The sequence below is a fragment of the Mus musculus genome, chromosome 1, assembly GCF_000001635.26.
Source record: "Mus musculus strain C57BL/6J chromosome 1, GRCm38.p6 C57BL/6J".
NCBI classification, from domain to species: domain Eukaryota; kingdom Metazoa; phylum Chordata; class Mammalia; order Rodentia; family Muridae; genus Mus; species Mus musculus.
This window is the reverse complement of record NC_000067.6, coordinates 20,940,918-20,953,384: the sequence shown is the minus strand read 5'-3', so window position 1 is coordinate 20,953,384 and position 12,467 is coordinate 20,940,918. Positions and strand designations below refer to the sequence as shown.

Genomic DNA, 12,467 nt, shown 5'->3' with positions numbered 1-12,467 from the left:
GACCACTGGCTTACCTATGGTCATCGTCACCCAATCTTAATGTTGACTCTTCAGAATTACTTCTGTAACTCTGATAATTTTTTTAAATGCCGAATGCTTTTGAGAGTTAGGGTTGGGAGTGTAGCTCTGTTGTTAGAGTGTTTGTCTGACACAAAGATCTGTCTTTGGTGACCTGCCTGTAACCCCACACTTAGGAGCCCAGAGGATCAGTTCCAGATCAGCCCAGACTATATAGTGTGTGAAGTCAACTGGGACTGCTTGAGACCTGGTGTCGAAAGAAATGAACAAACAGTTAACCTATGTTAGGAGGAAACTAAGAACCCAAATTACTGTTATCACTTGGCTTTGATATGATAGGACGTGTTTGTTGTTGTTGGGGTGGTTTGTTCTGAGCATGTGTGTGTGGGGGGATATGAGTGTATATGCACATGCCTGTTTGCATGTATGTGGAAATACATATGAAAGACCAAAGTTGGCATGGGTAGGCTGCATCAGGTAAGGGTCAGTCTAGCTAAGCGTCTTGCTTGGGTATTAAGGATCTGAACTCCACTCCTCTTATGAGAGCAGCAAGTGCTTTATCCTCTGAGCCACTTCCTTTTCACGAAGCTCCTGTTCTGTCTGGTTTGGATCTGCTGTCGTTTGGAGACAGTGACTAGCTATGTAGCCCAGGCTAGACTCAAATTGGCCACCCGTATGCCTCAGCTTCCTGAAAGCTGAGATTACGAATGTGCATCGCCACCCTGGACTTTATTTAATTTAATATTTAATTTCATCTAGATGATGACTATAAACAGTTGGGGCAAAGGAGTAAAATGCAATCTGAACGGGAGCCCTGTGTGTTGGCATGTCTTTAATCCAAGCAGTCTGCAGGCCGAGGCAGGTGGTTCTCAGGTTCAAGGCCAGCCTAGGCTGCAGACAAGATAAAACAACAACCTCCCCCCCCACACACACACACAGTCTGAAAATGAATCATGTGTGTAAGTACACACACACGGGCTACAGAAAGAGAAACATTAAGTGGTTCATTCCTATGGTTGAGACGGAAGAAATACAAGGAGAGGAGGAAGAATGCTTTACAGAGAAAAACTACAAGAAAACCAGCATGTGGGGGCGGCGGGAGGTGGGGGATTCAATTCTAGGGAAGGCTGTAGCTGGAGAGAAAAGTGACCCTTAACTCAAAAGGCCAGAGACTGGGGTGGGGACCCGTCAGGAAAGGAGTACGTGGAAAAGATGCATACACATAGAGGAAAGGGGTTGAAGGGCAGTGACCCTGAGGATTCAGAAGCGGTGAGACAAATCCAGAATGAGGCTGCTGTGGAGAGACGGTAGGAGAGGATGAAGGCGCTGAGTAGGGTTACAGTGCAGCTGGGGAGAGGCCTGGAGACAGCCTGGGGTAATCGGGCCAGAAGGCAGGTAGATGGGGCAGTAAAGAAAGAACAGGGCCACGGTGAGGACCCAGGAGGGTGAGTGGACTACCAAGAGGCCAAGCAAAATCGGCAGAGGCTGGGATGCGCGAGGACGACGGAGCCTGCGGAATGAAGGAGCGCAGAGGCGAGCCAAGTGGAGAACCCTTCGGGCTGGCCCTCACCGTGGAGTCTGTAAAGGACGAGCCCGGGAGAAAGGGCAGGCCGTGCACCGGGTTGGTCCCCATCGCTGCCCTGCAGCTGCCACCTCGGTTGCCTTTTGCCGCTCGGGTTACCCTGGCAACAAACTGCACTCGCGGGCCTCTCCAGACTCCCTGGTAACGCCAAACACACTAGTCGAGAGAGGGGAGGAGCGGCGGGGAGGAGGGGAGGATGTTAGGGGGCGGGGAAAGGGAGGCGGAGGCCAGGTCTGCGCCTGCGCACAGCACTACTGACTCTAGTGGCCACAGGACGTGGCTAATGGGTGTGGCAGAGGCGGCTCCGCCCCCTTTCTTTCCCATACTTTTCCCTTTCTCCTCAGCCCCCACTTCCTGGCTCCCAGAGGATGCAACCTAGGGGTGGGCTGAAGAAAGCGGATGTTCTTAGGCCTTGGCTCGCGCAGTGAGGTCTGGGATTGGACCACGTCCCTTTAGATCAGTTGTTACAAAGAAGTTCCTTGCTCCACGTTAGTCCTCCCAAGAGCTCAGGCACCCTTTCTCTGGGGAAAGAGCTGCTGTCCTAGTCCAGACACAATGTACAGTGGTTGCTCCCCAGTGAAAGCGCTAAATACTTCAGACTCATCAAATTATGAGGCAAGGGCTGTGGATTAGATTATAATCGACTGCATTTTCGTTGCTCAGACTTGATCCGATTTGAAGCCCCAGTCTTTCCACGGCTTCCTGGTCCCCTCTTAGCTATCTGTTCCACCGTAGATTCCTATAGATTGTGTGCTGAGGTCTCAGAACTTTACTGGGTATCTGTTGACTGAAAAGCTGGAGAGTGCCTACGCCTACCTTAGTCCTTGCTTTATAGCTATAGCATCAGTGATACATAAGAACCACAGAGGAAGAGAGAACCTTCAAAGAGAGACCGAGTCATGAGAAAGAAGTAATTCAGGGGAGTGAAATATTGTCAGGGTCATGTGTACTGCAGAGTATAGCATTTTCTGGACAACTTTTTTTTTTTCCTTTAAAAAAAAAGTGACCCCATTCCTGAAAGATCATCAGGAAAAGAAAGAAACCAAGAGTCTGTCAGCATGGGGAAATAAAAGGGAAGCTAAGATGCCCAGAGATTTTTTTCCATTATGTCTCAAATTTCCTAGGAGTTTGGTCTTTATAACATGTTTTCTGACCTAGGAATTTAGAGAAACGGTAGAGTAGTAAGCCTGAGGGAGAGTATCATGGGTCATTTGCTGCCACCAGTTAAGATGGCAGCTGCATTAGTCAGGGTTCCCTAGAGGAGCAGAACTGATGGAATGAATAAACACATTGATTGATGTTGGCTGTAGGTGCCGAAGTAAATAGAGAAGCTTACCAAGATGCTAAGCCTTCATTTTCTGAAGGGGCAAGAGGGTTCATCCTTCTTGGAAAAGGCTGGCATCCCGCTAGCTCACTCCAGTGACTTTGTTCAAATATTATACAAGCTTAATTGGGGCTGGGAAGGTTCTAGCTACCAAAGTTATCTTGCCTTTGCTGCCCATGAGAGCAGACGAGCCTTTTGATCACTGCTAGCTATAATCAAAAGTAAGAACTCCAGGTTTGCTAGGAGCACCTTAAAACCAAGGTTGGTACAGCTGCAAGCTCTCACATAGGACCAAGTGCAGATTCTCTAGAGAGAGACGACATTTCCTCAGGTTTCAAACAGTCTCAAAATAATTTTTAGCTTCTACTAATTGACCCAAACATAGCGAAGACTTTGCTGAAACATTTCAATTAAATCCAGACATAAAGGTTTTACCATACCTTTCATTTAAAGCCAGACATAAATGCTTTACTGTACCTATCACTACAAACACACACACACACACACACACACACACACACACACAAACACACCACACATGGACACACCATACACACATGAACACACTGGATTTTGGTTTATTAGAGTGCCTTACAGGCTGTCATCCAGCTAGTCCAACAGCTGTCTATCAACCAAGGGTCCAAGAATTCAGTAGTTGTTCAGTACACAAGGCTGGATGTCTCAGCTGGATGTCTTCAGTATATGCCAGAGTCCCAAAGAAGTAGACTCTAATGTCAGTGAAGGAAGGGACTTGCTAGTCAGAGCAAGCAGGCAAAGAGAGAGCCAGCCTCCTCCTTCCACATCCTTTATATAGGCTGCAAGCAGAAGGTGTGGCCCAGATTAAAGGTGGATCTTCCCACCTCACGAGATCTTAAGGGTGCGTCTTCTGACTCCAAATTATTTCATTAAGAAAAATCTCTTACAAGTATATCCAGCCACTTGGGGTTTAGCGAATCCCAGATAGTGTCAGGTTGACAAGCAAGAATAGATACCATATCTGCTTTGCCTTTATGGCTGCTTATCACAGCAAATCATCCTGTGGGTTTCACTAACTGGCATGAAGCTTCAGGGGCCAGGGTGAGAATGCAGTAAGTAACAGCTAAAGATGTTACTGGAGAAGGCTATGCTTAACTCACAAAATTCTTTTCCTGTACTTCTTCCTTTCTCTCTACTATTGTTCATTCATGTCTTCCTCCTCCTCCTCCTTCTCCTTTACCTTCTTTTCTTCTTTTAAGACAGCATTTCATTATGTATTTCTTGCTGACCTCCTGAAATTCTCCACGAAGCCCAGACTTACAGAGATTTGTCTATTTAATTAAAACTTTCAATGAATTGACTAGCATCACAGCAGTTGCTGAAAATTTTAAAAAGTTCCCACCATTGCACCGTCCCCAAGCCAGTGACGAGGATGGCGACTGGGAGTAGTCATGATGAACATCTCAGCCCATCAGCTCCCCGCTCCTCAGTACCTCAAAGCTGCTGGGTATCCAGCATCAGTGATGAGTGACTCACCATGATAGGCTTGTACTCTTGCAGGCCCACGATCTCTCCATTCATATCAGTTCTCCTAAACCCCAGGGCACATAAACAGGCTTGGGAGACTATGGCTGAACAGTCTGGCTGCTCTGGGTCCACCTTCCCTGGTGCAAAGGAGGGAGCTTGTGGGACTGGAAGGGTCAGTCACACCTGAGCCCACTGCTCTGGAGGAATCAGTTTGTGTTTGAGGAGTGGCTTCTGTTCGTGTACTTTTAGAGTAAACCCTACTAGTCAAATGGTCAGCGGAGTGTCTTTTAGTTTACTTTTGTACCACAGAAGGGCATAGGTAGAGACAACTTCCTTGGTCTGTGGCCTTTAAAAATTGCTATCCATTTGGAAAGAGGACATGCCAGGTCGAGTCTCTGCCGTGATTTGAATGTGGTCTGTCCACTGTGGTGCTTATGTTGAGATGTAATTGCTATGGTGATAGTGATCATGGCGCGGAGAGAAGGTTTTGTCTTTGAGGTGACTAGGTCATGGGGCAGCTGCCTTTGTCTGGTGAGCGAGTTGTGAGTAGTTATTATAAGAAAGGGCTGTTATGAAGCAAGGTATCTTTTGCTTGCTTCTTCAACTTTTAAGGACTAGTAGTATGTAGCACATTAATACATAGTAGATGCAGACACCACATTCTTAGATTATCCCAGCCTTCAGAAACTGGAGTCACAACAGAATTCTCTGTTCTCTCTGGTGTGTGCTCGAACATTAGGATCATAGTGCTAGGATCCAGTACTTTGGAGAGTGCAGCAACTTTAAGGCTGAACTGAGCTAAACAGTGAGAGTCTGTCTCAAAAAACCAAACCAAACCAAAACCAAACAACAGCAAATAAGATGGGAAAAAAATGGTAAAAACTGGAGGAAGGGTTTGGGAGCTATGGAATGCTGTTTTGGGAGCATGACATGGCCTTGCGTTCGTGAAGGACAGCAGCTTTAATTTTAAAAAGTATTTTTGCACAAGACATACAAAATTGGACCCATCAACACTCTATCAGAGATGGAGAAGGAGCTCAGAAGGCTGGAAGATGTCTCCCAAGGAACCTGACAGGACAGGGCCTGAAAAGTCCCCTCTAGGGACTATTTAATTTAATATCCATCACTTCTTTGACTCTCTGTGAAGAACTGACTTCATGGTTTTCAATCCCACGGCCTCCCTACTCTTCAGTTGCTAAATTCCCAGGACAAATTCCAAATGGCTGTGTCTGTGTTCTGGATTATCTTGGCGGTGATTTTTGCTATTCTCCTCTTTTCTGCTGGACAGAAATAGCAGGCCTTGAATTCTAGGTGGGGGCAAGAGGGACAACTGGCCAGTGGCATGTCCCCAGAGTACCCTCCCATACTCAATCCCATTATCCTCATTCTCTGGAGCCTCTTATCTTAAAAGAGGACTGACCTTGTCAAGTGTCACACACCTGTGATCCCAGTACTCTGGAAGGGAGGAAAGAGGACCACAAAGTCCAGGCTATGCAGTATGCTGGCTAGTCTTATGTCACCTTGACACCCAAACTAGAGTCATCTGAAAGGATGGAGCCTCAACTGAGAAAATGCTTCCATAAGATCCAACTGTAAGGCATTTTGTTAATTTGTGGTTGATAGAAGAGAGTCCAGTCCATGGCTGGTGATGTCATTTCTAGACTGGTGGTCCTGGGTTCTATTAAAAAAAATTAAAAAGCAGTAAGAAACATCCCTTTATGGCTCCTGCATCAGCTTCTGTTTCCAAGTTGTTGCCCTGTTTGAGTTCCTGTCTTGACTTCCTTCAGTGATAGTCAATGATGTAGAAGTGTAAGCCAAATAAACCCTTTCCTCCCCAACTTGCTTTTGGTGCTGGTGTTTCATCACAGCAGTAGTAACCCTAAGGCACACATTAAGACTTTGCCTTAAAAATGGGGCTGTGAGTTGGTAGGAGATGGCTTAGTCTGTAAAGTACTTGGCAGGCAACTATGAGGACCTGTGTTCAGATCTGTGCACCTATGATGTCTAGCGATTAGATAAGAAAATTCCACCTTCACTTACTGTAAGAAAGAAATTCAAAGCGGGGGCCATTTGACGTTACCTCTATGGAGGGTGGCTAGCCAGCTAAGTACTTTTACTCATGTTGGGATAGTAATAATTATAGTAGCCAATGTAAAGAAAGCTGGAATATCAATGTCTAAACCTACAGTTAATATATAATGGCCTCAAACAGGAGGCAAATTGATGGTGTGGCTCAGACTATCGCCATTGTGGTGGTTTTCATAAGAATGGCCTCCGTAGGCTCATTATTTGCATATTTAATCATCAGGGATTGGCACGAGTTGAGAAGGATTAGGAGGTGTGACCTTGTTGGAGGAAGTGGCTTCCTGAGGGTGAGCTTTGAGATTTTAAAAGCCCGAGTAAGACAGGCTCAGTGTCTCTCTCTTCCTGCTGTCTGGAATCTGAACACAGAACTCTCAGCTACTTCTCCAGTTCCATGTCTGGCTGCTTTCTTTTATTAGAGTGTTGCCGTGGTCATGGTGTCTCTTCACAGAAATAGAACACGGAATAAGATATCCATGTACTTAAATGTTATTATTTTCCACCCGAGTAATAGGAACAACATAAGAAACTTTGCTCAATTCAGTTAGAATTGGAACATGTACTTCTGGATGTGCTGACATAAAACAGGGCCCCCTCCCTCTAAAAGGTCAAACAAAAAGTTATACTGAAGTGTTGTTTGCTTGAAAAGCATTTTATAATGCTTGAAGATAGGGAGGATGATGGGGTAATAAGAACTGTTTCTATGAATAAAGAGGTTGATACTGTTGTGGTTGGCGGTTTATAGCTACAATAATAAAGTTAATTGCACCTAGAATTGATGACACACCAAATAAATAAGAGAAAAATGGTGCAATAAATGCTTTGTTATGGGCTAGGCTTCCCACTAACAGTGAATATACAAGTTTAGCTTGCACCTGCCCCCACTTCACCTATAGGGAGAAGTTTGGAAATGTATGTTATTAATTTGAAGAAATGTTGTACCAATCACTCAAGGTGCTAAACAGTTACTGAAGCCACTGATTATTATAGATATTACTATGCAATGATTATTACAAACTTATGAGCTATAACAACAACGTTATAAATTTAGTTGTCACTTAATAGGCTCCTAATTGATCTAATTTTGCTCATATTTGGTGACTTATGGTAGTTTCTCCTTTCCCTGCCTATGCCTCAAAAAAGAAGCCATAAAGTCCCTTTATCTTGAGAATAATTATTCTCAAATACCTATGTTAATGTAGGTACTATAGCTGAATAAGCTTTAAATTATAAGTCCAAAGACAGGGGTTTAAGACATCAAGGAACCGTTGACTAGTAACTGTTTCCTAACTGAATTTTTTTTTTACCTTAATCCACTCACAGCTGTGAAAATAACAGACATTCCTCATTTAGCACTGGAGAAATATTGAAGCCCTCGCTTCGTAGATGACTCTGGAGTAATAAAGCTTTCAACTGTACACACACACACACACACACACACACACACACACACACACACACAGAGAGAGAGAGAGAGAGAGAGAGGGTTGAAAAGACGATGATAATAACATCGAATATATATATGTGTGTGTGTATATACACAGATATATGCATACATTACATACATATACACACATATATATTATATATGAAATATATATAATCATGGTTAGAATATAATTAGCCCAGGGAGTGGCACTATTCAGAGGTATGGCCTTGTTAGAATAGGTATGTCACTGTGGAAGTGGGCTTCAAGACCCTAATCCTAGCTGTCTGGAAGCCAGTATTCTGCTAGCAGCCTCAGATGAAAATGTAGAACTCTCAGTTCCTCCTGCACCATGCCTGCCTGGATGCTGCCATGCTCCCACTTGGTGATAATGGACTGAACCTCTGAATCTGTAAGCCAGCCCCAATTAAATGTTGTCCTTATAAGAGTTGTCTTGGTCATGGTGTCTGTTCACAGTAGTAAAACCCTAAGATATATATATATATATATATATATATATATATATATATATATATGTATATGTATATGTATATGTATATGTATATGTATATGTATATGTATATGTATATGTATATATACAGAGAGAGAGACAGAGAGAGAGACAGAGAGAGAGACAAAGACAGAGAGACAGAGACAGAGAGACAGAGACAGAGAGACAGAGAGAGAGAGACAGAGAGAGATTCTCATAGTTTCATGAAATCAATGAGTGAGTTCCTATGAGTTTATTAATGCCTCAAGCTCTTCCCTGCAATCTATGCAAGGAGAAGTCCTGGTGGAACCCCAGACAGGATAAAGTAGCTGGTTGGAGTATTGACATTTCCAAGACATGAGATCTTGCTCTGCCAATGCAATCCAGATGGAAGAGACCTTACAGATTAAAAGAACCATAAGCAACAGCCAATCAATGGCAGTATGGGCTCTGTTGGGACCCTGATACAAACAATTAGACATCATGTTAGTTATTTATAGCATTTGTAAAGTCACTGGGAATCAAACATTAGATATTTAATGATGCCAAGGAATTGATTAGTATTTTAGACATAGTAGAAGTATTATGATCTTTACTTTGAAAACATTTCACCTTAGCCAGATGTTAGATTCCTATAATCCTTGCACTGAGGCAGGTGGGTTGCTACAAGCTCAAGGACAGCCTATGCTACATAGGAAATTCTAAGTCAGTCTGGGTCACAGACAGCCAGTCACTCAGTCTCTGAATAAGTACAAAAGTAAACAAAAAACCCACGTAGATTAAAAAAGAAGGAGAAATGTCCATCTTTTAAAAATAATCAAGGAAGCATCTTGGGGGAAAGTGCCTGGTTTGCTGATGGGGTGGGGCTACAAATGAAATCAGGCTATCTATAAGTGGATAATTGTCAACTTGATTGCATAAAGATTTGTTATACAGTTCTGTCTGATTTTGTCTATGTTGGAAGTTTCTCCATAATGCAAAAGCTGAACAAGGGGAAGAATAGGGGAGAAGGAAGAAAGAAAAAGAAGAAGAAGAAGAAGAAGAAGAAGAAGAAGAAGAAGAAGAAGAAGAAGAAGAAGAAGAAGAAGAAGAAGAAGAAGAAGGATAAGGATGGGGAAAGAAAGACAGACAACCTCTGAATGACATAGAAGTATAGATTCTGTTTCTGAGCCAGGTAATGGCAGTGTATGCCTTTACAGCAAGCACTTGGAAGGCAGGCACAGGTGGACCACCGTGACTTTGAGGAGAGGGAGTTCTAGGATAATCAAAGGACTTGATTCTGTCACTCACTTGCCAGTTCTGTGACCCATTGGAAATTTGTTAACCTCAGCCTGGTTTCAAAATGGGATAATAATAGCCAATGATAATAGCAGTCATAATAATAAAAAATTATAAAGTTGCTGAGAACACAGAATGAGTTAGCACATATTAGCTCTCTTGGTAGTTCTTAGCATCTTATAAGTGCAATGACTATGGTAATCTTTGTCTGGTTGAGAATTCCTGAATGGATGGACTAAAGGGTGGCTGGGAACTGGGAAAGCTATAGATGATAAAATTAAGTTACCACTAAAAAAGAACAGGGAGGGGGACTTGTAAAAAGTTTTTTGTTTTTTTTTTTTTTTGGTTTTTGTTGTTGTTGTTGTTGTTGTTGTTGGTTTTTTTTCCCCATGTATGGGTTTTTGCTTATAGGAATGTCTGTGTGCCATGAGTGTACAGTTCCTGAGGAGGCCAGAAGAGGGCACCAGATTCCTTGGAACTGGAGTTACAGGTCATTAGGAGCCACCACAAGGGTGCTGGGAATTAAACACTTTGTGTGCTATCTGTACTTTCATTTGTCTTGAGTTCCCTAACTGGGGCCAGCAGACATTTATTCACAGCTTCCCATGGATAGTGCAACACAATAGTACACGCATGTATGTGCGAGCACACACACAATTGTGCATGCTCAGGCATGTGAAAGCCAGGGGACAACCTCAGAGCTGGCTACTTCATTTTGAAACAGGATCTCTCTGTAGTTTGGAGATTGCTAACTAGGGTGACTGGCCAGGAAGCCTAGGGGTCCTCCTGTCTCCACACCCCCCCCCCCGCCCCGCCCTGTGCCCAGCACTGGGATTACAAGTGTACAATACAGTACCCATTTTTAATAACATGGGTTCTGGGGATTGAACTCAAGTCTTGGGGCTTGCACAGCAAAGTATCCTTTTGGCATACTTTTTGTGGGACGAGACACAAAACAGTTGGGAATTGAGATGGGAAAGAAAAAGGCACGGTAGGGTTCTCCTGTAGACCTGGGGACCACAGTAACAGAGGATAGGTAAGCAGGCCTGTCTGTGGTTTGGGGACCCTGCTCCCCCTGATGCCTAGGAGAGTCTGTAATAATAGGAACATGGCATTAGAAATGTGGAAGAAAACAAAGAAATTACTCAAGATATAGCAGAACGCCCTCTCTAACTCTGTGTCTCTGAGAGGATGATGCACATCTCATCCCATCCTGGTGGAAAGAAAGCCTTCCCAAATGCAAAGGTGCCCTGCTCTGGAGAGAGATGCTTGGGAGCCCAGAGAGTGGGTACTGGGCTGTGTACAGAACCCAAAGCATTCTGCTCATTGTAAATGGTGGGAGTGACTGCCAGTGGTGTTCGCTGAAGGCAAACAGCCCCAATAGCCAAGCTATGGCATTATTCTTATATCAGAACCAGATTCCAAGAAACAGTATACAGGACATATATTTCTTTAGCTGTCTTTGAGAAAAAGTTGGCTCTGCCTGGAATAACGCTCGCGTTTACATGAATGAGACATGAGATACACTTACAGCATCGTGCCACCCAAAGACATGGTAATTTGAGGCCAGTTCGTGGTTCTTTAAGCAGGTTTATGGTCTAGAAAGTCTTTCTGGGGATTGTAGCTGAATCCTGGTGCTGAGTGCGTATGGAATTTCATCTCTGGTAGCAGCCAGCCCAGCAGTGTCACTCTGAGGAAAAGTGTGGCCAGTGTGTGCAGAAATGCACCAAGAACTGCACACAAAGGTTTGTTTTTCTACTGAGGGAGGGATGTGGAGGGAATCTACATAGCCCCCTTCTCTCGATTTAAAAGCTCTCCTAGTTCACACAAAGACATGGGGGAACATCTTTTTTCCCTATGTTCGCTTGGTTCTGATGGGGAAGAATGGAAACTTCGGATCCAAAGGCCTGAGTTTCTGGAAGACTCCATTACCAAACCAGGTAGTCCTGTGTTAATTTATTGATTTATGCCTCAATTCCTTATTGTAAAACAGGGGCAACAAAAATGGGAAGTACTAACAGGCTTGTTATTGGGGTGTGTGTGAAAGAAATTGAGAGAAAAACTCAGGATTAGTCAAGTGTCATAAAAGCTGGTACAGTTATTTATAGACTCTGCTGGCGAGGTGTCTTTTCATGTCTGCCCAGAAAATTACCCAGAGTGCAATTCAAATGCTAACAGAACGAGAAGGAAATATTTGAAGTCTTTCTAGGAAGCAGAACCCAGCATCCTGAGCTGTTTAAAAATACTCTGGAAACAATCTGCCACCCCCAAATGTGTGCCCACAGGAAGGCAAGAGCTTGCTGGGCCAGGCCCATGAATGGAAGAACCTAACAATAACCTGGTTTTGTGTAAATGGAAGGAAATAGATAATTGATAATTTAAAAAATTAAGAGCGACCAGAACACCCACCCCCACATTTCCTGGTTTCAGTAAAGTCCCCATAAGGGCTTGTGTGCTCCATCCTAACTACCAACCTCTGTCCTCACCATTCTCCTTTCTAAGCTGGCACACTTTGGACAAAACACAGCCAGAGTCCTCACTTCCCTTTCACAGTTGATGGACCTGGGGATGTAACCCAATTGATAAAGCACTTGCCCAGCAATCAGAAAGCCCCGGATTTGACCAGAATCGCTGCATAAGACCTTGCTATGATCACAGCACTCTGGAGTTGTAGGCAGCAGGACCAGAAGTTCAGCTACATAGCAAGTCTAAAGCCAATCTGTGGAACATGAGACTCTGTATCAAAACCATAGGGCTGGCGTGA

General features: G+C 43.9%; 1 protein-coding gene and 1 long non-coding RNA gene across 3 annotated transcripts in view; one reads left to right on the top strand and one right to left on the bottom strand.

Annotated features, from left to right (window-relative positions):
• Positions 1–1,832, bottom strand: part of Efhc1 (EF-hand domain (C-terminal) containing 1) — a 39,289-nt gene extending 37,457 nt beyond the window's left edge. The window contains exon 1 of one of the 2 annotated variants that reach the window (XR_003946579.1): positions 1,589–1,832. Coding sequence is in view for 1 of the 2 variants with exons in the window: in NM_027974.1 (NP_082250.1) it covers positions 1,589–1,651 (63 nt within the window). In the remaining variant the exon portion in view is untranslated. The remainder of the gene's footprint in view (positions 1–1,588) is intronic. The other variant, NM_027974.1, reaches the window with a different exon arrangement.
• The window catches only part of Gm51618, a 33,660-nt gene that overhangs the window by 5,832 nt on the left and 15,361 nt on the right, over positions 1–12,467 (top strand). The gene's annotated exons all lie outside the window — the stretch shown is intronic.